The sequence below is a fragment of the Oreochromis aureus genome, linkage group 15, assembly GCF_013358895.1.
Source record: "Oreochromis aureus strain Israel breed Guangdong linkage group 15, ZZ_aureus, whole genome shotgun sequence".
Classification (NCBI taxonomy): domain Eukaryota; kingdom Metazoa; phylum Chordata; class Actinopteri; order Cichliformes; family Cichlidae; genus Oreochromis; species Oreochromis aureus.
In genome coordinates, this window is record NC_052956.1 from 12,130,658 (window position 1) to 12,158,308 (window position 27,651).

At 41.7% G+C, this 27,651-nt stretch overlaps 3 protein-coding genes across 3 annotated transcripts in view; all 3 read right to left on the reverse strand.

Moving 5' to 3' along the window:
* LOC116310752 (nesprin-1-like) overlaps window positions 1–7,898 on the reverse strand; it is an 86,853-nt gene extending 78,955 nt beyond the window's left edge. The window contains exons 1-12 of the mRNA XM_039599082.1: window positions 7,441–7,898; window positions 6,956–7,135; window positions 6,698–6,851; window positions 5,290–5,448; window positions 4,507–4,689; window positions 4,314–4,415; window positions 2,634–2,837; window positions 1,979–2,186; window positions 1,210–1,322; window positions 721–926; window positions 447–608; window positions 71–350 (exon numbers count right to left, since the gene is read on the reverse strand). Coding sequence (XP_039455016.1) covers window positions 71–350; window positions 447–608; window positions 721–926; window positions 1,210–1,322; window positions 1,979–2,186; window positions 2,634–2,837; window positions 4,314–4,415; window positions 4,507–4,689; window positions 5,290–5,448; window positions 6,698–6,851; window positions 6,956–7,135; window positions 7,441–7,883 — 2,394 coding nt within the window. The 5' untranslated portion in view covers window positions 7,884–7,898. The remainder of the gene's footprint in view (window positions 1–70; window positions 351–446; window positions 609–720; window positions 927–1,209; window positions 1,323–1,978; window positions 2,187–2,633; window positions 2,838–4,313; window positions 4,416–4,506; window positions 4,690–5,289; window positions 5,449–6,697; window positions 6,852–6,955; window positions 7,136–7,440) is intronic.
* A 17-nt stretch (window positions 7,899–7,915) lies between these two features.
* LOC120433202 (nesprin-1-like) lies at window positions 7,916–11,968 on the reverse strand. Its single transcript, XM_039599083.1, has 8 exons — window positions 11,801–11,968; window positions 11,010–11,237; window positions 10,827–10,925; window positions 10,496–10,683; window positions 8,790–8,913; window positions 8,539–8,705; window positions 8,236–8,389; window positions 7,916–8,008 (listed from the first exon to the last, which is right to left on the reverse strand). The coding sequence occupies exons 1-8, from the start codon at window positions 11,966–11,968 to the stop codon at window positions 7,916–7,918; spliced, it is 1,221 nt and encodes a 406-aa protein (XP_039455017.1).
* Window positions 11,969–12,263: 295 nt separating this feature from the next.
* The window catches only part of LOC120433203 (nesprin-1-like), a 28,988-nt gene continuing 13,600 nt past the window's right edge, over window positions 12,264–27,651 (reverse strand). The window contains exons 7-31 of the mRNA XM_039599084.1: window positions 26,097–26,278; window positions 25,803–25,999; window positions 24,790–24,902; window positions 23,113–23,220; window positions 22,605–22,742; window positions 22,034–22,198; window positions 21,795–21,907; window positions 21,401–21,569; window positions 21,069–21,165; window positions 19,641–19,846; window positions 19,057–19,221; window positions 18,777–18,929; window positions 16,848–16,991; window positions 16,586–16,762; window positions 15,512–15,682; window positions 15,149–15,301; window positions 14,839–14,973; window positions 14,403–14,564; window positions 14,070–14,278; window positions 13,885–13,993; window positions 13,629–13,793; window positions 13,379–13,546; window positions 13,042–13,206; window positions 12,527–12,667; window positions 12,264–12,434 (exon numbers count right to left, since the gene is read on the reverse strand). Of these exons, the coding sequence (XP_039455018.1) occupies window positions 12,264–12,434; window positions 12,527–12,667; window positions 13,042–13,206; window positions 13,379–13,546; window positions 13,629–13,793; window positions 13,885–13,993; window positions 14,070–14,278; window positions 14,403–14,564; window positions 14,839–14,973; window positions 15,149–15,301; window positions 15,512–15,682; window positions 16,586–16,762; window positions 16,848–16,991; window positions 18,777–18,929; window positions 19,057–19,221; window positions 19,641–19,846; window positions 21,069–21,165; window positions 21,401–21,569; window positions 21,795–21,907; window positions 22,034–22,198; window positions 22,605–22,742; window positions 23,113–23,220; window positions 24,790–24,902; window positions 25,803–25,999; window positions 26,097–26,278 (3,876 nt within the window). The remainder of the gene's footprint in view (window positions 12,435–12,526; window positions 12,668–13,041; window positions 13,207–13,378; window positions 13,547–13,628; window positions 13,794–13,884; window positions 13,994–14,069; window positions 14,279–14,402; window positions 14,565–14,838; window positions 14,974–15,148; window positions 15,302–15,511; window positions 15,683–16,585; window positions 16,763–16,847; window positions 16,992–18,776; window positions 18,930–19,056; window positions 19,222–19,640; window positions 19,847–21,068; window positions 21,166–21,400; window positions 21,570–21,794; window positions 21,908–22,033; window positions 22,199–22,604; window positions 22,743–23,112; window positions 23,221–24,789; window positions 24,903–25,802; window positions 26,000–26,096; window positions 26,279–27,651) is intronic.

Genomic DNA, 27,651 nt, shown 5'->3' on the forward strand with positions numbered 1-27,651 from the left:
TATAGATTTTAATAAAGGTGAATTACTTAAATAAAGAATACATGCGGATGTAATCTTGTTGTCCTCTCACCTGCACCGTCTCCAGCCTTTGCTCTAACTGCTCTTTCGTCCCCATCGTGCTGTCGACTGTACCCAGTCGCTCCTGGATCTCCTCCAGCCAAGCCCAAACCCCCTGGAGAGTGTCTCCAAAAGCCTGGCTCTCCTGGCAGCCTCTGAGCCTCTCCCTGGCTGCCTTCAGTAGTGCCTGGTGCTCCATCTGTAGCTGGCCTGATACTCTGACCTCTCCTCCTGACCCCCGGCCTGCCTCAGATAGAGCCTGGGCTTCCTGGCAGAGTCGCTCAATAGACTCCCTTAGAAAAGACAATGATATATTATTGTTCTGAATATTCAGTAGCTTATGCTGTGACATGTATAGCATATGGCCACAGACACCCTCATATACAAACCTTCTTTCTGTCAGTTCCTTATGGAGTTGCTCCATCCTCTCCAGCTCTTCTGTGGTGTCTGGGGGTCCTTGCTGGCTTTCTCCCCCAAGAACTGGCTCAGCCTTAAGGCTGAGCTCCATCTGCTTCAGCCAGTCTCTTATACCCTGCACGCAGTCGTCAAAACTATGGGAAAAGAGGGGAAGGAAGAGAAAAAAGAATTAATGAGAGCCATATTTCTATTTGATTCAAATTCATTTGTATAAAAGCAAGAAATAACCATAAGTGGGGGTGTTACTTTTTCAGAAGGCCAACGCTCTCCTCCAAGTCCAGCTTGCTCTGATAATAACCGTCCAGAAAGCTCCTCCACTCTCGCTGGCAGGCAGAGAGGTTCTCTTGAACCTGTGCTGCTCCAGCTTTAGGTAGGTGGAGCTGGAGTTTTCCAGCCTCTTTACAAACCTCAGAGAGGCGCTCCTCACCCTCTGAAATCCGCTGAAGTGATACCTGTGAACGTAGGATGTGTCTCTAAATAAAAAGCCGGGACTTTTTTGTGTGTTTTCATCCATTTAAACAACTCTAAGTCTTTATTATTTACAAGCCTAGTTTGAACTTATGACTTATACTAACAAATTATGTGGAAGGTACAGATATATGTTTCTAAAAATATAAACTGTTTATACTGTAGCATGCTCATATCAACAAGTCAACCTCCTTAGAACTTTTAAGTGGAATATGCACTTCATAGCCCTTAGATCTGCACAGAGAAAAAGAGCAACAAGTAACGTACCTTTAACCTTTGTAACTTGGCTCCTAGGAGGACAGCATCTCCTGACTGGTTAGAGCATTCTTTCAGCTCCAACTTCAGAATCGCTAGCCAAGATTTGAAGTCTTGGACAAGCTCTGATTGAGGGAACAGGAAGAAGAGATGAGTTAAAAGCCGAAGAAACATAGAGCAACAAGTCGAGGTAGCTGATGTGTTGCAGATTATGGAAGAAAAAACATTTTAAAGTGAAGAAACCTGAAGGATAAGTGTGAGAGCAGGCAGTGTGTTAAGGCAGATGGAAAGTGTGGGCGTGTCCACGCTATGGAGTGCTAGGTTGCCTTGGCAACAAGCCCAAAATGAGTCCCTCGAGAGCAGATGTGACGAGAGCGACATTACTCTCCGAGGCACAGGTGTGTGTCAGCGCAGTGAGAGTGCACCAGTGTACCTGACAGCATGTGTGTCAATGGAGTGTGGGCTGTAGTGGGCGGATTGAGTGCGCTCTGGGGAAAATGTAGGATAATCAACAGCAAATCTGTTGCACTACTAACACGAACAAATGGCTCTGCTTCGTGTAACAGTGCAATGTTTGATTGGGTGATTATGGCATTTTAAGTGTTATTAAAAATTTTAATTTGTCCTCATCAGGGAATAAGTTATAGCGGCTACTTACTATTACTGATAGATAAGATCGCTCGGTGCATCAGAATGAAGAAGAATTAAGCACCTTTTGTGAATTAGCTGATACATCATCAATGCCACAAACAAAATCCAAGCAAAACTGATGATCGCTTACCGTTGAAATGGAGCTGCAGACCGTCCTGCAGGTTTCCTCTGGTCTTGGCACAGCGTTGGGAAACGGTCTCGGTTCGTTTGGCAATGGAGGTGAGATCAGACGAGAGGCGTGACAGCTCCTCAGAGGGATGTGATCTGCACAGAGCAGTCAGGGCATCTCTAGCCGAGTCCATGTCTGCCCTCTGCTGCTGCACGACACTCTGCAGGTCCTGGAAATGGACCACAGTGAGAAATTGTGCAAATAATTCTGCACGTTTATAGCTATGTGCTCTGTATGTGTTGTGCTGTGTCTATCCTGCAAATGTGTCCTAAGGCAACAGTCTCTTCAAGCAGAACGGATGCTGATCTGTTGCTGGTTTGACATCTGTCTTCCAGAAAAGCATCACTAATCAGGACAGGCGTTTTCCTTTAGGAATCAAAATTGTATGATGTAAACATTTCTTTCCTTCTTTACAGTACTACACCACCTATGGTGCTCAGATTTTTATTAGGGAAATACTTTTGAGGAGTTTCCTGCTAGAATAACAATGATTAGCACATTATGATTAGTTCCTCTAACTAATTAGGTAATAAGCTAGTTGTAGGTGTGTAAATAAAAAAAAAAATTGTTTTTTGTGAGTTTTTCTGTCTTACTGAAGGAACTGATAATGCCATACCTTAACAGTGCCAATGTCTTCAGGGGAAGTAGTTTCGGTGAGGTCCGATAAGGAACCCTCGACTGCCTCCAGCCGCTCGGCCATCTGGGACATGAGGTCCTCCAGTCGCTCTTTCTGGAAACTGAAGTAGGTCAGAGTGTGCTTGGCCTGATTGTACACCTCCTCAGCATGGGCCATTTTCTTCCTCAGATCTGACTGCAGGACCTGGCATGTGAAAATTAGTTTTAGTCACATTTAAACAACACAAGAGTATGTTTAATTATTGGTCCAGTATGGTTTCATAGATTTGATTTACGGTTTCATAGATTTGTGACTGTAAGTTCCTCCTGAGTAGAAGGTACAGATACTTTATTTGTCTTCAGCTCAGCTGAGAACGCTTATTTGTAAAGTTTAAGTCAATCAAGAGGCAATTTGGAGCAGAAAGTCTATGAATAGTCTATGCCAGGGGATCGTGGCTCAAGAGTTAGGAGTTCGCCTTGTAATCGGAAGGTTGCCGGTTCGATCCCCGGCTTGGACAGTCTCGGTCGTTGTGTCCTTGGGCAAGACACTTCACCCGTTGCCTACTGGTGGTGGTCAGAGGGCCCGGTGGCGCCAGTGTCTGGCAGCCTCGCCTCTGTCAGTGCGCCCCAGGGTGGCTGCACTGTAGCTTGCCATCCAGTCATCCACCCATGTGTGAATGGGTGGATGACTGGTTGTGTAAAGCGCTTTGGGGTCCTTAGGGTAAAGCGCTATACAAATACAGGCCATTTACCATAAAGCATGAACCACGTAAATCAGATGAAAGTAAATTACACAGGGATCAAGGACCATGGATATATCACTATTTTGTTTGTTCAAAGCCCTGGCCCTATAAATGGGGAAAAAACTGATGCACTCTTCCAGGCAGCCAGCAACAGGGGGAATTAGTACTCCTGCAGAGGACTGAGGGAAGTGGAAGAGAGAGGCAGTATAGCATAGCAAATTAATTGGAAGAATAATGAAGATAAATGTGGCTTCTGCTGATGTGCTGTACTATGGTAAGGAGAGACGGCCACGAAAGAGCCCCTGAATAGAACGGTTATATATATAAACAAGAAAAAACTGGAAAAAAATTATTTTAACCAAAGGTGTCATTAGCTAAAAATAACTAGGCAAGTTAATAAATTGTGCTGTAATGTACATGGGTGTAAATATGCTGTTTACACCACTACAAAACATGTTCTAAACACACACAGCAGAGCTTGACTGACACACTAGTACTGACCCTTGGCTACAGCAATTAAATGGCCCCTCCTTTTATCTGCCACGGCTGTCACCTAATCCTCCTGATGTGTGTCTGTCACATAATCCTGCCGGTTTATCTGCGTGTACATTAATGCACTGAGCTTCTGCACACCGTCTAACATTTACAACTGCTTAGCACTCTCAAATGTCCTTCTGAAGCTCTTAATGGTAACACAACAAGAGCACAACAGCAGTGGCAACAGGTGTGGGTGAGAGGAGGAGGGTTACTGGATGCAGGAAGACTGAACCAAGGCGTAAAAAAAAGGTCGTCAACACTCTCAGGATGTTTCAGTGTCTACTTATTCTATACGCAAAATCTGCACATGATCAGAGAAGAAGTCTGGGTTCCACATATTGTGGTTTTAATCTTTGATGAATAATACCTTGCATTATTTTTCTCTTCTCCTATACATTCACCTGCATTTGTAATGGGATTTCCTGCAGTCTGGCTCGAGCCTTCAAATCTGCCACTCTCTCCTCCAAAACATCCAGCATGTGCTCCCTCTTTTCAACCTCCTCCTATGAATCAAAGTGCAAGACAATGAAATAACATTCGCCGTCATCTGAGAGAACATTCATTTGCGCAGACTTTCACGCAGCGTACTCTGACCTGAAAGGTCGCAAGCTGGGCCTCTGTCTTCTCCTTGTCACTGAGACTGGCGACAGCGTCGGTTAGATCAGCGATGGATTCACTGGTCCACTGGTTGATGTCCTGCTCCGCGGCCTTGAGGTCATCCCAGAGTTTCACACAGTAGCCTAACCTTTCTGTATTGGTTTGTATTTTCTCTGCGATCTTAAAAGAGAAAAAGAGAGACCAGGAGACTATGTGAGGTATGTAAGAGAATAATACATCTCAATCAAGAGGAGAGGAAGGCCCACCTCCTTTGTGTTTGGCTTTCTCTCTGTAACAGGGGATGTATGCTTTACAGGGAGATGGAAGAAAATCGCTGCCTAATTAGTCTGACAGATGTGCAAGTGAGAAGCGAGAGAGAGAGACAGAGAAGCAGATAACCTGTCTAGACTTGTTTATTTCTCTGTCTCATTTTGACAGCTGAGCAGACAACAACAACTCAAAAGAGGAGAAAATGCAGATAAAAGAAAAGAAAAAGCAGAGAAAAAATATAATTGAAAAAAGTGATGGCGCAGGTGTTCAGCAGAGATGAATGTTTTTTTATACTCACACAGATTTGTTCATACTCTTCATAGTTATCATTGTACTTCAGGCCCAGACTCGGGGAAAACACCATTTATAGTTTATGGATTTTTTTCAGTTTTTTATTTAGATGTGGAAAATTCTGGGAAACTTTTTAATGTTACAAAAATATTTCACTTCAAAACACCTGAATAACAGAAAATCAGTATTGTGGATTTATCTTTACTAAAGACCACTCACCGCCAGCCACTGCTCTCTAAGTGTCTCTGTGTCTCTCTGGATGGAGGACATTTCACAGTTGGGAACCTTCTCCAGCTCCCTCTGCAGGTCCTCGACCGTCCTGATGAGCTGGTCCATGTCTTCCTGCTTTTCTCTCAGCTCATCTTTTATGGCTTTATGCTGAAGAGAACACAGCAAGGAAAATGGCAACAGGAGGGAGAGATTCTGTTCAATGTAGAGGTAAGACAGTGGGTTTCTGAGATTTGGTTTGCTGAATAAAAATGAGACAAGTTTCTTTTTCCTCCACCTCCTGTTTTTTTCTAATATACAATAAAAACAGTCAAACCACAGAGAAAGCTGTGAATCCTTAACTTTTCAGACTAATTTCCTTGATGAAAACAGATTATTACTCACTTAAAACTCATTGAATTACCAGAAAATGACACTAAAGCTGATTTTTCTTCTTAGTTCATAAAAACATTCTTACATAAGTTTTCATACGAAAAATAAATCATACTTGGATCTATGATATCCGGTTTTAACAGTAGTAGATATTTTAACTCATCATAGCAGGAAAAATCACAATGAATAAACACTTTCGACCATCAAAAGTTCCAACAAGTCATAACAATGGGAAAAAAATATTTGAGAGGAATGGATACTGTCCTTTTTGACTCCATAACAAGGCTCAGAATTAAAGTTACCAATTTGATTACTATATAAATTACTACTGTATAAATTCTTTAAAATGAACAGTAGGTTCATTTCATGTTAGCTCATCAAATCCCTCACACCAATCAACAGATCTTTCTCAAAAACTTGCTTTCAAACACTTTTTCTAGTAGCCCTTTTTAAAAACCTACTTAAGCATGGCCCTCAATTGTTATTAAGTATCTGGTACTATGGCTCTATGAATGACACCATGTACCAAATATAAACAAACTTAATTAGAAAAAGCAGATTTCTCTTAACATTATATCCCAAATTTTTGATGATCATTTTTCACATTTTGTCAATATGAGTTTTATAAGGCACTCATTTTTATGTATAGCAGCCAAAGACTGTTTTGAAAGCAGAGCAAGATGTTTTCATTCAATTTATCCACCCTTCACAGCCAAGTTTTTTTCTGGCCAAGAAGAGAGCATGTGTGCTGGGTGCCTTTGCAACTATCCCTAATCACAAAGTAGATTGGTAGATACCAACCTATAAAAAAATTGAAGCGCCTAGGTAGCGCCAAGTAGTTTTCTAGTTAGTGGATTTTTTTAATGTCCCTCATCCCTTGAATTATTTCTTATGTATTTATTTAGAGAAATTACTTTTCCTTGTATATTTTTCCCCAAGCAAATCTGTGATGGTCAGTTTTTTTTAGTCTGAAGCACAGAAATGTAGTAATTCAATACTTTTCTGAGAATAAACATAAACTACTGACTTGCGTGAAAGTCCTTTTGGCTTCCTGAGCACTGTGGTTGTGGTCAGGCAGATTGTGAGCGACGGCCTGAGCGCTCTCCATGAGTGTGGTGAGGATCGACTTCAGGTGGTGGAACTGGCGAAGAAGATCTAACACAACTCCACTGTGTTCCTGACTGCATGTTAAAACAAATCAGAAAACGTCAAATATATTATTTTTTAAAGCAGGTGGTAAAAGATGGAAAAAAAACAGATGGGTGAGAGAAAATTAATCTCTTACCTGTTGATGATTAGAGTCCTGACGTTATCCCAGGCTATCTTCACCAGAGCTACCTCCCTGAGCGCTTCTCCTGCCAGCTCACTGTCTCTCTGGGCCAGCTGGTTTCCCTTCTCTTCTAACCACCGTTGGGAGTGCTGCAGGGACTGGAGCTCATCCTCCAGCTGGACAAAGAAACGCATCCTGGGAGAATAGATGCAGAAGAAAACAATGGAGATTAGTAGCCTGATTCCAACATATTACATCTCAATTTTCAGGAGATTAAATTTGTCTGCCTGTATGTTGGCTTCTGTAATAGACAATAGACTCTGGCATACAGTAGATCTTTGAATCAAAGGTTCATAGTAGGCAGTAGAAATGCAAAAAGTAGGAATGAAGCAAGGACTGAGAGCATTATTACTACTGAAAGCCGACATTACCAACTATGCAGACACTATGAATACTGATATATTTACTGGTCTGAAGTGTCTCGATTAAAATGAACAAACCTGTTGTGAAAGGCCTGTACAGAGCTCTCTCTGATGCCCTCCTGTCTTGCATCGTCCACTAGTTTCTCCAAATTCTTCATCACTTCTTCTCTTCTCTCTCTGAAGGAGCTCCACAAAGCCCCTAAAGCATCCGCTTCACTTTGTCTCCACCCCACACCCCTCTGCACCTCCTCCAGAGCCATTGTCAGGGCAACCGCCTGTCCTCTGCAAGATGTTCTTCCCTGAGGATGGCTGGCATCTTTAGATCCCCTCCACTCTGCTCCACACAGGTGCAGATGTGCTTTGCTCAGCTGCCCATCTAACCCAACAGCTTCAGCCTCAAGTCGGGCCACTTCTTTAGCCACCTCTCCTATTTCGCGATGCAGCTCTTCAGCTTTGGAATGGTCCCAGCTCCCTCTGCCCTCCACAGCCTCATGAAGGCGACGCACGGCCTTAGCAACCATTTTATGCTTCTCGAGGAAAGTGTTTAACTCGGTCAGGGACTCTTTACGAAGCAGCAGGAGACGTTGGGATTCACTGAGGGGTTGCAGGCAGTCCTCTCTCCATGCCTGGAGCTGCTCTTGGGCCTCTGGGGTGGAAGAGCAAAGCAGGAAGGACTCTTTTATATGGAGTGTCTCTCTCAATGACGCATTCTCCTGTAGCTGTGCCTCATGCTCCTGCAACACGATTGTTCAATTAGACACATTTATGTGAGCTCCAACAGCAATCGATCTAAACTTGTTTACTAAAACTGCTCCAATATACATACAGCCTATAAAGGACATCAGTGTTGACAGCAAGTTATTGATCTCTCACCTTCAGCTTAATAAACGCAGCCTCAAGATCAGCAATATCAACTTGGGAAGAGCTTCTCAAGAGAGACAGGAAGTTTTCACTCCACTGGGTAAGGGGCAGCAGTGCCTGATCAAACTGCTCCAAGTGCTCCAACTGCAGCTCCAGCAGCTTTATTCTAAAGGTGAGGGTGAGAAAAGCATGGACTGAGAATATGGAAGTGACTGTTTTAAATGTAAATTTTAAAAAAATTCAAGGATCCATTCACATACTGTAACCCAGATGTAAATAAACTATATCATAATCAATCACCCTAAAAAAAATTACCTGTGTATTATGCTGTTCTTCACAGAAGTGCATCTCTCCTGTAGTTGTGTGAGATCATCACTGAGCTCCTGGATACGAGCTTCGGGTGCCGTGGGGTATAGGCAAAGCCCGAGATTCACGAGGCCCTGAAGGAGAGTATCGTGTGACACCGTCTCTACCTGCATTTCCTGGATAGGCATAAAATCAATGCAAATTAGATAAAATAACAAAACTTTCTTGGAGAAACAAATACAGAAAAGTAAAAAGATTACCTGCACATTTTGTAATTCATTCCTAAGCTTTACTTTATCTGCAGAGAGCAGTTTGGTGTCTGGGCAGCATACAGACTCACACCTGTCCAGCCAGCTTTTCATGGACAAATTTTCCTTTTCATATCTGTAGATGCAGATGTTGCATGTATTAAAATCAAGGAAAATAGAAGTTGCATCCCCTTAGGACACACACAATTACAAGTTCATTTTTTATTTTTATTTTTTTTTTAATCTGACCAAAGCTTAGTATCAGTGACAAGGTCATAATGGGGCAACCATATCGTCCCAGTGCACCCAGTGCTGGAAGTAATCCCTTATACATATACCTGCAGGATACAGGATGAGCCTAACTGCAGAGACACTAAGCCACACACACACACACAAACAGACACACATAAACTCTGCTGAAGTTTAGTGGCAAAAACATAATTGAGTTCATTTCAAAAATAGTCACCGGCTGGGTAAATAAAAGGAAGCGCTAAAGCTTGGGCAATTTAAACAGCCACCATGTGGCTAGATCATTATTTTCTCCTCACGCTTAAACAGAAAAGAAACAATCACTCCGGTGAAGGACTATTGTGTGACAAAAGAAAGCGATAAGAAAGCATATAATTAGAATAGAAATGCACTGGCTGACAGGGGGACAGACAAGATCTCGCTCTTCCACATCACACTAAGATGAGAGAGAGATTCAGAGGAATAAAGAGGAAACTGGCACAGAGAGAAACACAAACAGCACATGCACAATAGAAGGAAAATGGCATTTGCTTATACAGCTGCAATAAGGTGCTGTAGGTGTGTGCTAAAGGAGACTACAGATGTTTCTCAAAAAATGACTTATAATGTATTTCTCCATTTTTATAAATGTACTTTTTGGTTTTATGTTTTTTTCAATGTGGCAAAATCTGAAATATTCAAACAGCCCTATTGTAGGTGTTTATCTATACAACACGAAATCACGACAACAGTTGCCTCAAGGCGCTTTATATTGTAATGTAAAGACCCTACAGTAATACAAAAGTGTTGAAGGGGCACATACACCCGACATGCTTTGGGCCATACCAAAGCATAATAAACTCTAAACGCTAAACTAAATGGATAAATCTTCACACATTACAGTGAACAGTGACTCATGCCTTCAGTTTAACAGTTAACACTCTTTTCTCACCGTCTAGCATTTGTCTTCTCTATCCCAGACAAACACTGACTTTTTCCTGTACTAATGTTCATTTTCCAAAAGGTCTAGGACACTGGTATCAACATAAGACCCCGGGGCCAGAATTGGCCCGGCAATTTCTCCAATCTGGCCTGCTGGGACAGCTTTGGAAAACATGAAGGAGAGGATACATTTTTAGACTTTTAACTGTATTTTTAGATGTTTTGCAGCTTTTCTTGCTGATAAAGACCTCCCCACATTGATTCATATTACCATTCATATTAAGTAATAGATAAACAAGCAAATGACAGAAAAAATACATAAACACAGGACAGCCTGAGCAGTGAGGTAACAGATGTTTTTCATGTAGAAAAACTGAGATGTGCTGTTGAAATTGCACTTCTTTATCTTTTATTAAGATATCAAAGTGAAATAAATGTGTAGTTAAACAACTTTACACTAACACAAAGTTGATGTGGCCCTCCAGACAAAATAAGCTTGACATCCCTGGTCTAGGACAAAAGCAACCACATTTTGCTGTTTATTGTACCTCTGCCACAGAGCTAGAAGGCTCTCTAACATAGATTGCTTTTCTGAAGCCTTTTCCATTAACTCTCTCTGCTGCTTCTGGAGGTTAGCCACCTCTTTCTCCAGCTGGCTGCCCTCTCCAAGCCTTTTTGTGGCCGAACACAGGGCCATAAGCCTGGGCTTCAGAAGCTCAACACTCTGGCAGACCTCCTGGGATAAACACAAAAATACTTGTTATCAACTCCACATTAAGTAAACCCTTGAAAATACAACATAATAACACGGCACCACTCTGAAAAGGAAACCAGTGATACTTATTCATGTATCAAAGAGGTGCCAAGTTGTGCTCTTACAATGTGATCCTGAAGGGCTTTGTAGGTCTCTAATGACGATACGCAGCATGTGATCAGACAGTCCAGTTTTTCATTCAGATCACTAACTGCTTTCTTAACCTGAAAATAAAAATAAAAATGTCAGTTTGTATTATGTAACAAAATACCTTTAATAAAAGCCATAAATTGTGTGATGCTCTAAACCTGTTCAAGGTTATCATTGCATCTCTGCCTGTAGGAGGCGCTCTGGTTGAGCTGCACGCCAAGCTGCTCTGCTCTCCCCTTCAGCTCTTCCCAGTATTGTCTCGTCTGGTTAAGTTGCGCCCGGATGCGACCGGCCTCTCCAGAAGTCACAAACCTGGACAGAGCCTCACAGTCGGCCTCCATGAGTGCAAGAACCGCCTTTCTCTCCTCTAAAGCTTCCCCCACGGCCTGGAGAGATGCAATAAGAGAGGGAAAGCATACAGGAAATTACAACGATAAAAGATCGCTCTTTCAAGAAGAAATTTATTTTCAAACTGAGAAGAAAAAAAAAATGGCAGATAATGGCAGTACCCTTTTTTTTAAAGACCATCATGAGAGTGACAAGTCTGGGATTAGGCATGCCAAGATTATATTTTATTAAATATGATCAATTTATTTCCTTTAAATTCCAGCCTCTGCTACAGCACTGACTCAATTTCCCTTGGGGTTAGATTAAAATTTAATCTCATTTCATCATAATCTTAATCATTCTGGGCCACAATGATACTGTAAACTACAGACACAAGGCCAGACAGCAATGTGACTCTCCAGTTTAACTGAAGCAACCAAAAATATGATGAGTATTTACTTGTGAAGATATAAAAAATATTTAAGGAGTTGTGTAAAAACTGTGCAGTGAACTGCCTCACCTTTGACTGACCTCCAATTGGAAACCCTGTGATCAGGTAAGATAAAAAAAAAAACAAGGTATACAATGTAATGCTGTGATAGAAATATAGACCTGCACAAACCTCTACAGCGCTGATGTGTTTGTCTAAAGGATCAGAGGAGGAGAAAATGTTGACAGCCTCCAGCTCCTTCTGTTTCTGATTGATCCAAAGAAAGAAGGCCGCTGATTCACTGCTGAAGCGCTCCCACCACACAAATATCATCTCCAGCTGGACAACACTGGGACACATGAGATTAGGCAACAGCCCAAGGTCAGAATATTGGAATGAAAACAAACAAGCAGACAATAGCATAGATGCAATTTGCAGGTGAATGCCAGACAGACATCACATGTTGGCAAAATATAATTTTACATTTTTATACTTTAGTTTTTTAACAGACTAATATCACAAGTTTGTTTTTACACTTAAAGCTCATTATTGGGCACTCGTAGAACTGCCGGTTTAGGCCCATACCACATTTCAGACCTTTATTGCTTGTCCCCATCTCCACCCAAAAAAAAAAAATTGTAATAGAAGAAAATATTCAGACATACTTCTTGTTGAGGTGGTCTTGAAGTTGTGCGATTGCTTCTCTGGTGGACTGCGCCTGCTGCAGGAGAAGAGTCTGAGTCTTCGGACCAAGCTGAATGTCTTCTGCTTTCTCTGAGAGGAGATCTGCTCGTATAAGGTACTCCTCGACCTCCATGAAGAGTTCCTATAGACCGAAAAACAAGCAGTTACACAACATGAGCAAATACAGGCCAATAAACCAGAATATGAATGCATGCACGTTTTGCACATACACACCTTGTTATGCTTCAGTTCAATTTTCAGGCTGTCCAAGCAGTTGAAAAGGAGTTCCTTGTGCAATTCATTGTTAGTATTGCTGATAAACCTCCAAACTGTTTCTCTTTCTGCTTCAAAACTTTCCCAGGAGCTCAGCGTTGCCTTGAAGTGACAAAGAAATGAAAGAGTAACGTTAGCAGGTACAAATTCATACCCGATGATAACACGCACAATCTTACACAAAGGAAATGGGCACTGTAATATTTACTGCCATTCTCCTGATTACATCTGTAAGCATAGGGTATTTTAAGACAGCAGATCATCTGCTGTTTACTTTTAATTTTCTGATCAATTCAAGGACAATGACAAGTCTACAAAGAAATCACAAAGTAACAGACAAACAAAATTAATGTGCAGGATAACAGTCAGCAATAGGCTAATCAATTATAACAGCGGGACTGTGTGTGGATGATCAATGACACTCACACATGCAAACACCAGGGCGCCGACATGAGAGAAATCTTGGCTCTGCCTACCTGCAGATTTTGCTCCTTTGCCCCTGATTTGTGGTCAGCCTCACTGAAAGCTCCTTCCAGCTCCCGTAGAGATTGACTGAGCCCCTCCCCTTTCTGCAGCTGGCGGCAGTGGGACACCAGAAGCTCTGCCTCTCTCCTGTTAGCATGCAGGCGCTTTAGGTGTTGCTATAACACACAGACACAAAAACAACACGCTATTTTGTGAGCAACCTTGATTTTGCTTTGCTTTGCTCAAACTATTCATAATGTAAACTGTTAAACTGTTAAATTAAATACAAAAGAGACTTTCAAACATGGAAACCGAGTTGTTACAAGTGCATTTGCACTAAACACATACCTGGTGAATAAGGTAAAGTTGTTTGGCTTCCTCCAAACCCTCAGCATCCAGAATTCTGCCGATCTGCTCCTCAGCCTCTTTTCGGGCCCTCAGAACCTCCTCCAGAGCACCATGAATCTCGTCCCTCAGCTCCTCATACTGGAACATGGCGGAGCCCTCATCACCCAGCTGTGGCAGAAAGGTCATCGGATTATTTTCTGATGAAAAATCCCAATACGGAAGAAAATATTCTGCACTTATCCTGGAATACCTGACAGAGTGAAGAGTAAACTGCCCGCAGGTCAGTTGAGAGTTTAGCCAAGGCTGCTCTTTGTCTTTGGACTTCCACTTCAGAGCTAACTTCAGACAGCACAACAAGGCGGCTCTTGAGCCACAGCAGACTCTCCTCTCGAGTGTCCACTGCTTCCCGTAGTGCCTGGAATTGATGGAAGCACTAGATGTTAACTGAAGTTGAAGTATAGCCTAATCTCAGTGCCTACAGCAGCAAATGTAGCCCACTAGCTCACCTGAACAGCAGCATCAAGCTGCTCCTGATGACTGGAAGTTATTGCTGTTTCTCTTAAGAGCCTCATTTGCCTTTTTTGAGATGAGAGCCAATCAGAAAGCTCGCAGAACCTAAAACAAAAATGGACCACTGAGTTCTGAATTTGCTTTAAATCAATTTAAATCTGTGCTTTTTGCCCATCTTTACCTCTCATTCCACTCTTTCCATTTATCAGGGTGCTGCTCCAGCTTGAGGTGGGTGCTCTTTATCTGCTCTGTAACCTCTTCTACGGCCCTTCTAGTGCAGTCAAGTATTCGATAAGCTTGGTCGTTGTCAGGCAACTTGTAACACAGATCCTCCATGTTTCTAATCCTCTTCTCGCACTGAATTAAAGGTTTGCGTTCCCTGAAGAAAGTCTGAAGGAGAAAAATAAAGAAAATTAAGATATGTGAATGTCAGTGATGACAACATTAAGTGATTTTGTCTTTCTCTGATTTTCAGTTCAATCGGTTTCAATTTTCCACTAAATCCAAGACTCACTCTGTGCTCTTTGATCACTCGCTCGCTGGTGCAGGTGCCAGACAGGGCTTGCATTTCCCTGTGCAGCTCTGCTCTGCAGTCTTGCAGGATCACGGCAACTCGGCTTCGCTCCACATCCACCTTGAGACGGAGTAGGTGAGATGGTACCTCGCTCTGCATGTCCTGTAAAAAAGATGGAGATCAGACAAAACATAGCAGACCTGAAAGCTACCCTTAAGTGTCACATTGTATCTGTCACTGATCAAAAGTTCCCTGGAGTGGCTGCAAATAAACACAGAGAGGGTTGCATTTTTATCTAACCAGGTTAATTGGAACCAAACTGGAGGGACTCTATTGAAGCCAAAGGTTTTCCTGGTTAAGTTAATGAAGTAGTGCCTATGCGCCTCAAGAGGTGTACATTAATTAGTGAGAGTGGTAAACCATGGTGACCTCTGACCTTCCAGAGTTTGTGCAGCCTGCGGACAGTTTCCTGCAGCCCCTGTTGCTCCTCCTGTGGCAGGATGTCCGTGAGCTCATCACACGCTTTCAAAAACACGCTCAGCACCCGTTGGTCCAGTTGTCCAAAGAAATCCTGTAATGTAAAATAAAATAAGAGTAAACACGACACAAGACAGAGTAAAAGTTTAGTCAAGAATGTTAACACTCTATCCGTTTCCACTTAAAAATGTAATTAGAAAATAGAAATGCCTCTGCAGATTAGCCGCAGCTTTCACAGACATGCTTAGAGGTTACAGATTTAATCTTACAGTGTGTTTCTTTAATAATTCCTCAGCATCTCCAGTCTCTCTCAAGCAGCCCTGAGCTTTCTTCAGCACTCTCTCCAGCTCTTGTCGTGATTCCTCAAATCTCCTCCTCAGGCAGTTGTTGGCCTCTTCCTGCCTTCTCCATTCCCCAACCTCCTTTAGCAAAGCCTGAGAGGTTGGATAGTAGTAATACAGTGTAATTACATTATTTGTCCTACAAGCAAATGAACAGTAACACACATGGTGGATAAGTCTAATCTGCACGAATCCCTTGTGTTTTTCTGATGTCTGTGTAATCTCTATAGTATAATCAGTATTGTGGTTTCTGACTGGCATTCTGGTATGCAAATGCATGTAATGCATAACTCTAATACTAACCTGTGCCGAGCCCTGAATTTCAACAACTCTCTTTTGCAGCAACGATATGTCGAAGTTCCTGAGCACCTTACTGGTGGAAAGCACCCTCTGCAGGGAGTGGTGGTTCCTCTCAATCACCGATAAACATCGTTTACAGCTTTGCTGCTGGTTTAACAAATCCTGTCACAAAAGGGGAGACAAGAAGTTTGAAAAAATTACTTGTGTTTCGAATATCCATCTGTTCCGTCCATCCATTTTCTTATCTAGCTATCCAGTTTAGTGAGGCAGCGTGCACACTGGACAAGTCGACAGTCCCTGAACTGGATGAGTGGAAGAAAACGAATGGATAGACTTTTACAAGTTGGAACACGATTTAAATTGTAAATAAAAACAGAATGCAATGACTTGCAAATGTCATAAACTCATATTTTATTCACAATGGGACGCAGAAAATATTAGTTTAACCTGAGATAATGTTACCATTCCATGAAAAATATGAGCTCATTTTAATTTGATGGCAGCAACGCATCTCAAAAAAGTTGGGAAAGGGGCGACAAAAGTAAGTGGTGTTAAAAAAGAAACAGCTGGAGAAACACTTTGCAATAATTAGGTTAACTGGAAACAGGTCAGTAACATTACTGAGTATAAAAAGAGCGTCTTAGAGATGTAGAGTTCCCCAGAAGTAAAGATGGGAAGTGGTTCACTGCAGAAAACTGCATCTAGAAATTACACAATAATGCTCCTCAGAGTAAAGTAAGCACGTATTTGAAGTAAGCTACATTTCAACACAAATATCTCTTCTTTCTACTCCTTGAATTTTCATAAGAGGCTCATTGCTTTGAAGACGTTTGAGGGGAGTTATTATTTTCTGTCAGCGTGCATCAGATTTGAATATAAAGGAAGGGAACAATAACACATAAAAGATACAGCAATAGGACTGTAGTGTTGTAAATGCAGATCACTGCTTATGGAGCTGGCAGCTCATATCCATAATAACTGTAAAAAAAATAAAAAGATTCTGAAAAAAGAATAAAAACATATCTGGTAAACACTTATTGTGAATTTAACGCGTCCATGTCTGACCTGCCACTTGTATTTTTGCTGGGCTTGTGCCTGTGACTCTGGGTCTCCCGCAGCAGAAGTGATGCGACTCGCTCGCTCCAAGGCCTGGTAAAAAGTGTTGATGTGTTTCTCCATCTCCTCCAACAGCGGCAGAAAGGCATGACACTCCCGCATCAGAGAGGGGCACCGCTCTCTCACCTGAACAGATACAAAACGCACCGCTTTACAGTGAAAAAAGGTTTTAATTTAAAAGGCTTTGTGTTCACGCTCAAATGAGACTCACCTTGCTTAGTTGACCTTTGACTGTTGCCATAGTTGCCATGACCCTGGTTGCCTCATCCTGTGGAGCATCCTTGGCAAGGAGCTGAGCACTGCGGGCAGCCAACTTGTATTGTGTCTCCATAGCGACAACCTTTTGCTTGGTATTCTGCGATGTGACGTGCAAAGGTAAAGGGTCATTTCATACGTTCTTAAAGTGAATGCACTGCTTTCAAAGCTGTTTTAGTAATAAAAATGCTGATATCAATAAAGCAGTGACTTGCAGCTTTTATTAACACCTTATCAAAAATGTATGAGAGTAAAGCTGTTTTCACACATTGAGTGCAGCTGTGAAATCTCACTTTATCATGACTCAAGCGTGACTTTATCTGATTTGTCTCAGGCGAGGAAGAGAGCTTGAGCCTCAATTCATGTTGACCTGAGCCAGTGACACTTATTTACTGCAGTCATGAACATTTCTAAGCATTAACTGATGAAACTGCATTTATGGAACATAAATGCTGGATGCTATCAGATCAGAAATTTAGCTGCCTTTAAGCACCACAAAGTCTGACAGATATCTGGTGGCATGCATTAGAGAACAGGGAAGAAAATTACCCAAATTTCACAGTGAGTGGGCGTCACACAAGCTTACTTGTGTATGCTCTGCCCAGATAGTACCATTGCCAAGACCAAGGACAGCATTGCCAGCATAGTGGTAATGCATCTAAAATAGACTATAGTCTGTTGTGTGTGACTAATTCTCAGACAAAGTCTGAAATACAGTCATGTCAAAAAGGAAGAAAATCAACAGGAAAAACTCAAGAGCAGCTTCTAAGTCTCTACAAGCTTCAGTTAGCATGTTAAACGTTAAAGTTCATGACGGTACAGTTAGAAAGAGAATGAACAAGTTTGCATGGATTGCCAGGGGAAAGCTTGTTCTCCTTTAAAAAAAGAACATGGCGGGATCGCTTAGGCTTGCAAAGTTACATCTGAACAATGTGCTTTGGACAGATGAGACCAGAGTGGAGACAGTTTGTCATAAAACACAGCATATCTGCAAGCAAAACACCTCATACCAGCTATTAAGTGTGGTGGAGGAGGAGTGATTTGGGCGTGCTTTTTGCAGGCACAGGACCTGGGCACCTTTTAGCCATTAAGTCAACCCTGAATTCCTCTGAGTAACAAATTCTTGGCTCATGCAACAGGACAATGATCCCCAAGCACAGCAACAAATCTACAATAAAAGGACTGAAAAAGAAACCGTTCTAATGGCCCAAGGAACAGACCACAACCCAACTGAAATCCCGTGTTGGGACCTTAAAAGATGTACCAATAAATACACACCACAAACAATTACTTCAATTTATTGCTGCTAAAGCTGGCTTATAACAGGACTACACAGAGTCCTGTTAAAAGTCCCTCTTTAACATGAAAAAGAGAGTTTACGTGTCTGAAAATGGCTTGGGAGGACGTAAAACAGTTAGGTTTCACCTGCTGTTGGTGTGTGGGGCAGCTGTGTTCCTAAAAAGAGCTGTGATGACCATTCTCTTTGAAATCACATAAAGCTAAGAGTAAAAAAAAACTCCATCCAGTTCCATATTTGAAACTTTGGCCATGTTTAACATGAGTATCCACCCTCAGTAACAGCATATAAACACACAAAAAAAGAAACAAAGAAAACGCATATTAGGTCCACTTCAGAGTCAGGCTTGTCATTTTCGATCAGCTTAAGAAAGAACAGATGTGAAAAAACCCCAAGCAATGTGATCAGGGATGGTCTAATATAAAGTATGTATGTAAGTGTAGGTGCCCATTGAACTAAGAAGTCTAAAGTATCATGATGCTGCAATGCCACCAGCTTAAAAAAACATTACAGACAGTTTGTATTTTTACTGTCAGGCTATTTTATCTTTTATATTTGATAGTTAAACTGACACTTTGCTTTCCTCACCTCCACATCCTGAAGAAAAGCCCTAACACTGAGGAAAGAGACTTGAACAGGAGCATTAAGTTTGGCTTCGGCAGTGTCCAGCAGCTCTTTCAGGGCCCAAACAGCCTTCAAGTGTTCTTTTCTCCACTTCTCCAACTCATCTGAATGGGCATACTGCAGCAAAAAAGAAGCTAATTACACTTTACACTGAGAAATGAAGCAAACAGAGCCATCATATATGTTTTGACCCAATTCTGTCTTTGTCTGACAGGCAGTATTTTTAGATGTTTTCATTCATTACTTGTTTGACTTTGAGGAAGAGGTCTCTCCATCGCCCGTTTAAAATGAGTAGCTGCTGCTTGAGATCAAGTGACACTGTCTCGTCACACGTTTCAATAAGAAAATTCCCTGCATCGTTCATGGCTGCATGCTGATCCATCCAGTGGCTGAGATCCCTGAAAAACTCCTGGAAGACAAAGAAATTAAGAGAAACAAAGAGCGAGTGTCAAAGAAAGAGATGAAGAAAGCTAATCAAAAAAGGAACAAAGAAAGTGATTCAAAGAAAGAAACAAAGGAAGGACAATAAAAAAAGTGGGGTAATTAGATGTCTAATCCTAGACGGAGATGTGAGTCTGTGTAACCATGGCAATGCAACAACAGGAATATCCTCAGCGGCTTGTTGTAGGATCATTTGATACTTGAGTGGAGACTCCTAATAAGCTTCCACATAAAAAACCTAAATTCTTCAAAATGGCTTGATTGCTACAATTAAATGTGAGTCCATCAAATAAATGGGTGTATGAGCAGGCTCCTAATCTGTTCACAGAAAAAAATAAAATAAAAAAAAATCAAAGGCTCAGACAGTATTAAGATCTAATCTCATACCCGTTTTGTGTTTTCTGGCTGGCTCAGGGCTTCCTCTGCATCTTCCAGCCATGCCTGCAAAGAGGCCACAGTGGAGGTGTACCTCTCCCAGTTGGACAGCACTTCCTCCAGCATGCTCCTCACGCTGCGCACTTCCATGGACAGACTCCTCCACTGAGTCACCACCTCTCGCATGAACCTGCGCACTCCCATCTCGCCTTCATCCACTGGAAGAGAGGTAAAGTTTAACAAGAATGGCAGCTACCGACAAAACCACCATTACCTCTGATTCTGCTGCCACTAATAATGTCACTTATTCACAAGAGTCAAATGGAAAATGAAGCACTGAAGCAGCTGTTTTGGAGCTGCAGCTGTACCTTTTATGTCTGTGTGCGCCTGACGACTTTCACTGCTTTGTTTCACATCACCACACTTTGGCAAAGGCAAAGGACACATTTTCACAGGAACACTCGATAGAGCTGAAGGAGGTACACGCTTTTGCAGAAAACTCCCTGACCCCAAAAACTCACTACAAGGAGATGTATCATCCGTGCTTGTGCTACATTCTTAGATGCAAACTCTCTAGTTGTTAGAGTATGTGCAAAACAATGGCATAAAGACACACATCAGATAAACGCGATCCTTCTAAAATGGGAGACAAAAAACAGATCAGTACCCTAACCCTTTCCTTATTTTTCTCAGGCAGCCAATCAGAAACCACGATGCTAACTACAGTACCAGCAGGACCTGCTGCATTTCATTTGTGGGGTCGACCAATCAAACCTCAGATGTCCTGATTTCTCACCACACCTCACTTTTCTGCTCTGCATACCCTAAAGCAATGCAACCCTGAAACCTAATGAAACCAACAAGCTAGCTCAGTTTGCGCCCAGAGACCTGCAGAAGTGGAGCAGCCCCCCAACTAGCAAATGGGGTCGTATTCCCCACTGAGAGCAGAGAGTGGAGGAACCTCATTTAGCTGTAGCCTGCAGACTCTCCTCCTCTATCAAATTGTGAAACCAGTCAGGGGCAAACTGAGCTGCTGGCAGGGAAAGCCTCATTGGTTACTGAGTTGTTGAAAAGGGAAATAAAGTTGAAATATAGTGAACAATTGAGAGATACTGATCTCAGCCAGGACACACTGGAAGTATCAGATCAATTTCAGATTAAAGCTCCATTAAAAGGATGAGAATGCATTGGAAATGTGACATAATAATGATGTTCCCAATCAATGAGCAGGACTCTTTTATTGCGTTGTTGGACATTTTATGTGATTCTGACATCATCGCAATAAAGCTCCTTTATATCAGATTACTGTCTGGCCAGGATATTGATAAACATTTCCCAGACTTCCCAGGAGAATTACTGAATTACTTTATTATATGAAAGTGATAGGATAATAAATGCTTATATATACACATAGTAAATATTACACCTTGAACTACTCACCTGAGCTGTCAGCACTCACATAGGCCTCTGCAGACAGTTTCAGAGACTGGAACAACATCTCATAGTTTTCAAAGAAACGCTGCTTCTCCACAAATGACTGATGAAGACAGATTCCAAAAGAAAATGTTATTACAGGTGAAAAGCATCTTAACAGATACACAGAAACAGAACTAAATATCTTATACATGCGCTATGTAATGGTAACTATCCTTCATCAACCAATAATTATTATGCAATATACAAAAAATAAATTAAAAATTAAAAATCCTTTCCATATAAGCATGCAGGTGAACCCTGAAGATCAAACTAAACAAATCAGAGACTGAACTTACAATATAGGTGTGAAGCATCAGTTCCACAGATTCCTGTTGACCGTATTTGATGATCCAGGACTTTAGTTTGGACTCAGCCAGACTGAGGAAGGCCTGCATGTGATGTTTGTTCTCCAGAAATTCCATTTTTGCTAAGTGGATGCTAGAAGATGTAGAGATAAAGTTCATCCTAAAAAAGACACAGTTCATACAGGGACATCAGACCTATACCTCGACCTTCTCATACTGCTGCTTTCCCAAAAAGCAAGGTTGAGAAAACACATCGACTGAGGTGCCAAATTTCATCCAAATAATCTTATCAGCAAAACATTACCATGAAGAACATTAATTTGAAGAAATGTCTTGGTTTTTGTATTCTGGACTTTCAAGAGAGACTAGCAGGAGTTTTGTTTACCTCTCAGCCATGTCTTGGAGTTGGTCTGGGGGAACAGGCACTCCATCAACACTTCTGTCTTTATGGATTCTCTGAAAGACCTGCTGGTGACTTTCCAGGCTCTTCAACACATCCTGTGCAGAGTACACCGAGTAAAGATATGAAAACAGACATAAAAATGTATTCATACATTCTGTGTTCATTCTAATAGTATGTTTGATTCTCACACTCTGTTGTGCTATGTATGGCTCTGCACTAACCTTGTGCTGCTCCAGAGCTCTATGCACAGTGCTGGCTGTGATATCATGTGCCTGCTGGATGGTTATCTCCTGTCGCAGAGCTTCCTCGGCCTCGTGCAGCCATGCTCCCACTGTGTCCAGAGGAGCTGGCAGAGACCTATCCAGCTGAAGATGCCAGTCTAGTAACTAAGATGGATAAAAACAGACGATGTCTCCTTAAATAATGACCTCATCACACAAATAATTGAATTTTTAATTTCTATTAAAAAAAGAAGGAGACACTAAGTCATCAGCTCTTTATAAAAAACACAACCTGTGTTAGCCCAGATAAGGTAAAAAGAAATAACCTTAAACGATAAATCATCATACAAGCTTCAAAAATGGCTGATTCTCAGAGTTGCTGGCAAAGCACAAAATAAATTCAAATTATGCCTTCTGAAGTCCTTATGTATGAATTAGAACATTGTAAACCCTCCACCGACCTCCAGGAGTAGCTTTAAATATCTTTACATATCACTTTTTCTGAATAGAAAGAAAATGCTCTCTGTACAATTCTGAACAGGAGGCGAGTGGGTAATCCCACTGCTCTCACCCTTTTGGAGATCCTTTCCCAGGCCTGTTTGACCAGAGCCTGATCCACAGTCAACATCCCATCCCTCTGAGTAGACTGCAAAGCTCCCTCCACCTGCTTCCTCCTCATCTCCAACTGGACACGCAGACTCTTGAACAGCTGAAAAGCAAAAATCAGGGACTCACAGCTCTTTATCCTCAATAAAAGGATGATAATGAGTGTTCTCTCTCTCACAGGTCATACCCTTTTCCCATTTGCATCTTATCAGATCCTCATATGTTCTACCTTTAAAAACTGTCCCTCTATCTGGCTTTAGACTTTCAGAGCTATGCAATGACAATGAGGATATCCCACATGCTGCTGAATATGGAATGTATCCCGAGGCTTGGTGGAATAAGCCAGATTGACTGAAAATATGACGGCTGCTGCCTGATCCCCACAGTCTAATACCACTGATTAAGCTAATAATAGGAGCGTCTGTGCCCAGTGTGCCCAGTTTAAACACAGACACATACACACTCACACTAACCTGGTACTGCTGAGCAAGACTGCCCTCAGTCTCCTGAGCCTGTATTGCATCTCTCTCCAGCTGGTCGAGCCACATCCTGAGCTCCCTCAGGCTCTTTCGCTGCTCTCGCTAGGTGGCCGGGATCACGCAGGAGTGGAAGAGTGAACGAGTAGGAGATTGGGAAATAAAAGAAAAGAGGACAGTGCACCACAAAAAAAAGGAGGAAAGAAAAGAAGACAGAGTGGAAAAAGTGATTGACCGGGATGAAAAGAGGAAAGAGGGGAACAAGAAAGCAGAGCATGCACGGTTAAACATGTGTTCCCCTAATCCTCTGTGTCTCCCTGCAGGACAAAACGTCAAAAACCCACAGCTGCCAACAACACTCAGCTTAGACAGGGTACTTTGTCTAAGACCCCCTACGAACATTTCATTGGATTTTAAATAAGCATGACGATAATGCGATGCTGCTGAAAAGCTTGTGCGATAGAGCATTCAGTTTGAGAGCTGTTCATTCTGAATACCACCCCTCCTGTAGGAAGCCCCAACTTTATTCTCTATGACAGCTCAGAACATGGAAGTAGATCAAGTTAACTCTAAAAGGAAACAATCTGCCATATTTTACTCACCATCATTCTCTAAATATTTTAAACCCAAGTGTTTATGCTTCTGTTTATTTTATAAATTCACGCTTTGTCATAGCTAATTAATCTCCAGTGCAAACACCAGGAAGTAAGGAAGAACAAAAAGCCCTATCAGTGTTGTAAAACAGCAAAACACGGTGTGACATACATCTGGACACCGCAAACATTAAAAAAGGCCAACCTCTATTCACAAGCTTTCCATCAAATACGCTGTATCAGTGCACACTGCCGATGCCAGAGGCCTTCATTGTCATGCTAATGGGACCGAGAGCCAAAGCGCTCAATGGTAGCATTCATAAATGGTAATATCACATCTTATTATATTGGACTTCCTTCCGTTATCATGGCTTAGAAACCCCGCGGCCCGAATATCACATCAGGTTAGATAAAGAGCCAATATTAGGATACAGGCTTTATTTTGACATGAAAAATCAGTGTTTAATCCCATCCTTACAAAGTACAGTAGGGACTGATACAGCAATCCAATAGAGGAGGCAGAAAAATATGCTTTAATCAAATTTATATGGAAACCATGAATGATCATGGGTGGTAATTGCATTGCGTTGGAGGAAATTATTGAAAACTCTCCCCTGGGAACCGAAGTGGCTAAATAACCTACCTCCAACATTTCCTCTATATCCCGAGGTGCAAGATCATGCTGCAGAACAGAGTCCAGCACAACAACCACAGGAAAGCAGTCACCATACAAAAACACCAGAGAAGAAGACAAAGAGCGACACAAAGAGAGAAAGATGTACAAAAACCAAACACAGAACAGACAAGACACTGCCGCAGATCGTTTCAACCTACTTTAAAAACTAGATAGCTTCAAGTCATTAAATAAGAGATTTTAACTTAATTCTGAATCAATTAAATATAAAATTAGACAAGCAAATTTTTCTTTTCCCCCTGAATCTTGCACTTTGATAGCTCAAAATGATTATAAGTAATACACATACAAACATACAAATACATATACAAAAGACAAACATTCACTATGCAGAAAGAGAGAAGATGGTCACAATGACAGGCTATCGAGACCGAGACAGCCGGTTACCTCTACTTGTAGCTGTCCCTCGGAGCCGCTCTGCTTTCGTTCTGGAAGATGCTTCAGGAATTGGGCTACATATGTCATGACAGATTTCTCATCTGGCTTTTCCACGTCGACATCTGAGATGGGAACCAAATAAATAAAATCAGTCAAATAAGCTGGCTGTAAATTCTTCAAGAGTTTTCTCATAGAGAAAAATATCAGCCGCTGATAAGAATCGGCTTGACTGAAGGAGACAAGCGGGCATCTCAAATAAAATCAATCTTCACCATTTCAGATCAGTGTCCAAGTTTTGTTTGGGGGTTCCGCCATGCTGGATCTCATGGCCTAATGCACCTTAATTATGCTGATGTCAAGCTTGATTTGCTGGAGTACATTCTGAAGGGCAGGCATGAAGGGGAGCAGATGGTGTCTGGCAGTGAAAGTGAGATGCACATCTGATGCAAGGACTGACCCAGTACTGTACAGTATTTCTGTTCTCTAAAACTTGCCTTGCAAACATTTCCCACAGTATTCATGCTGCATCACACCCCATGGTAGGCAACTGTCTCCTCAGTCTTGTGTCTAGTTTAACTTCCCCCTTGCTGAATCTCGTCATCTTGATTTAATTGAGCTGTATTTTGGTATCCTTCTGTTTCTACTCTCCTTGATTACCCTCATGCGTATAAATAGTCCTGTATGGCTCCTTAGTCTTTGTCATAACATCTGTTTACCTGTCCTTCTGTTCCCCCTGTCTGTTTTCAAGAAGCTTTGTAGGAATATGTTTTATATTTTAGACTTTTGGGGATGCCTACTTTTGGGTCCTTCTCCTAGACACTTTGTGTCTAGGAGAAGTGGTATTTTGTACCACAGAGAATCCAGTCAGTGACATGAAATATTATTTTTAAGACAATAAAAAGAAATAAAATACATAGTAATTTTATTCCAACTTGTAGGTTTGTTGCTGGCCAGGCTCACGTTTGCTTTTGATAAACTTAATGACAGAGTCACTCCGAAATGATGCTGGAAATGTTATTTACCCTCTGGCTCAAGAAGTTGTGGAATCCCTAACTCAGTCTCGGCCAACAAGAAGGCTTCATGAAGATTTTCCCGATTGGGCCTTCTCCATACTCGCTCCATGTCGACAAGATTAGGCCGGAGGGCATTGATAACCGCGAAGAATGCTAAACCAGTGCGCCAGCTGGGGCCAAAGTCCCTCACCTCAAGGCCCAGACTTCTAGAAAGGACAGAAAATTACAAGGTCACAGCAGAGAAAAAACAAAACATAACCTACAACCTGCAGCAACACTTGACCATCAAATCAGACTTCATACTTGGTGGCTGTCTGCTGGACCCATCTCAGTAATGCCTTCCTGGCTCCACCCTGCAGAGGAGGAAGGGTCTTCTTTTTGACAGGTGGGCTGGTGGTCTCAGTGCTGCTGGTGGAGCTGTCCAGTGAGGAGGTGCTGCTGGACACGGCATGGAGTGCTGGTAGGCTACTGGTTAACTCCTCAATCTGGAAGCAACAGAATACCAACCAGGTCAGGCTTAGCCACAGTTCAAGTGCTACATTTTATCTTGTTAGGTTTTCAGATTCCTACAGTGCTCTTTAGATCACGTAAACTGAAAATATAATCTGTTAGTTTTCTAATTCTATCAGGTCTGTTTGTGAGGCAAATAAGAAGCTCCACACTGGTACCCCAACCCAGGGCATGTTCATTTTAAAGCCAGTTTAAGTAACTTTACACCTAGTTGATGAGCAGTGTTTTATTTCTTCTGAAAGTTCAAAGTACCAGAAGTTTACTTATAATATACATAATATATTATATAATATACATCATTAAAGGAGGGAAAAATCATCAACTGTCACCCAAGAGAAGCTGCTATTTAACAATAAAAGTAGAATTCATACAATATTTATAATCTTCCACACTAATATAAGGTGCACAGATCTCATCCTGCCTAATTACCCCAGCTGTGTTTCCCTCCTTTTTCTCATTCCCTGATTGCTCCTGTGTGTATATAAGCCCTGTGTTTTCTCCTGCTTGTTGCTGGTTCATCTGTGTTGTTACCCTGTGTTTCCTCTGTACGTTTCTCCCTGTTTATCACGCCCTGTGTTGCTCTGCTCTCCGTCTCCTTCGGGTTTGTTACTTTGGTTCTTAGTTTTTCCCAGTTTAGTTGTGCTAGTTTTGTTTGTACCATCCCCGCCTTTTGTTTGTATGTCACTCGCCTTCAATAAAGCTCACTCACATGAACTGAAGATGAAGATGAAGGCCAGTGCCTTCATCTTGGGTCCTAATTCTCACCCTCCAAGTTGTTTGTTTAATTATTAGAGCTTGTGACTGAGAATCTTTTCCTAACAACCTTATCATGAATTGTGTCTGCAAATTAGCTGTGGCTTTAATCCTTATATACATCAGCCGCATTTTACTTAAATATTATTTTTTTTTTATCTGTGGTATTATATTATATTTTTTTATTCAACATAGCAAAAATTGTGAATCTGTACAAATAGAGTCAACTGACATATTTAAGCAAGCATGTAAATTATTATATTGGGAGCTCAGTCTGATAATATCCTATCAGGCCTGTAGATGATCCACAGTTTCTGTTCCCTAAAGTCAGCAGACTCGGGCTACAACAACTCAGAAAATCCATAAATAAAACAAATCAATACGTCAGTAAGTGAAAGTGTACATTTACTAGTGCACTTCATTTCCTTTATTGAATATCCTTATGTCTGATGGAGTAGCAGGCATTCATGTGTACTGATGCTGCTACGAGAGTGGAGTATTAAGTTCTGATTTATTCTCTGCATGTCTGAATTACCTGAGGTAAATGCTGTTTATTTATCATACTTTTAAAGATTACCCTTTTTAAAAAATGTCC

What these genes read in the sequence shown, in the direction of transcription:
- LOC120433202 (XM_039599083.1), bottom strand. Translation starts at nt 11,968, where the DNA reads ATGTGTCCCAGTGTTGTCCAGCTGGAGATGATATTTGTGTGGTGGGAG. An exon ending in AACACATCAGCGCTGTAGAG is followed by an intron (nt 11,238 to 11,800) that starts GTTTGTGCAGGT and finishes GCATCTCTCCAG; the next exon opens with GCCGTGGGGGAAGCTTTAGA. An exon ending in CTGCGTTTATTAAGCTGAAG is followed by an intron (nt 8,009 to 8,235) that starts GTGAGAGATCAA and finishes CTTCCACCCCAG; the next exon opens with AGGCCCAAGAGCAGCTCCAG.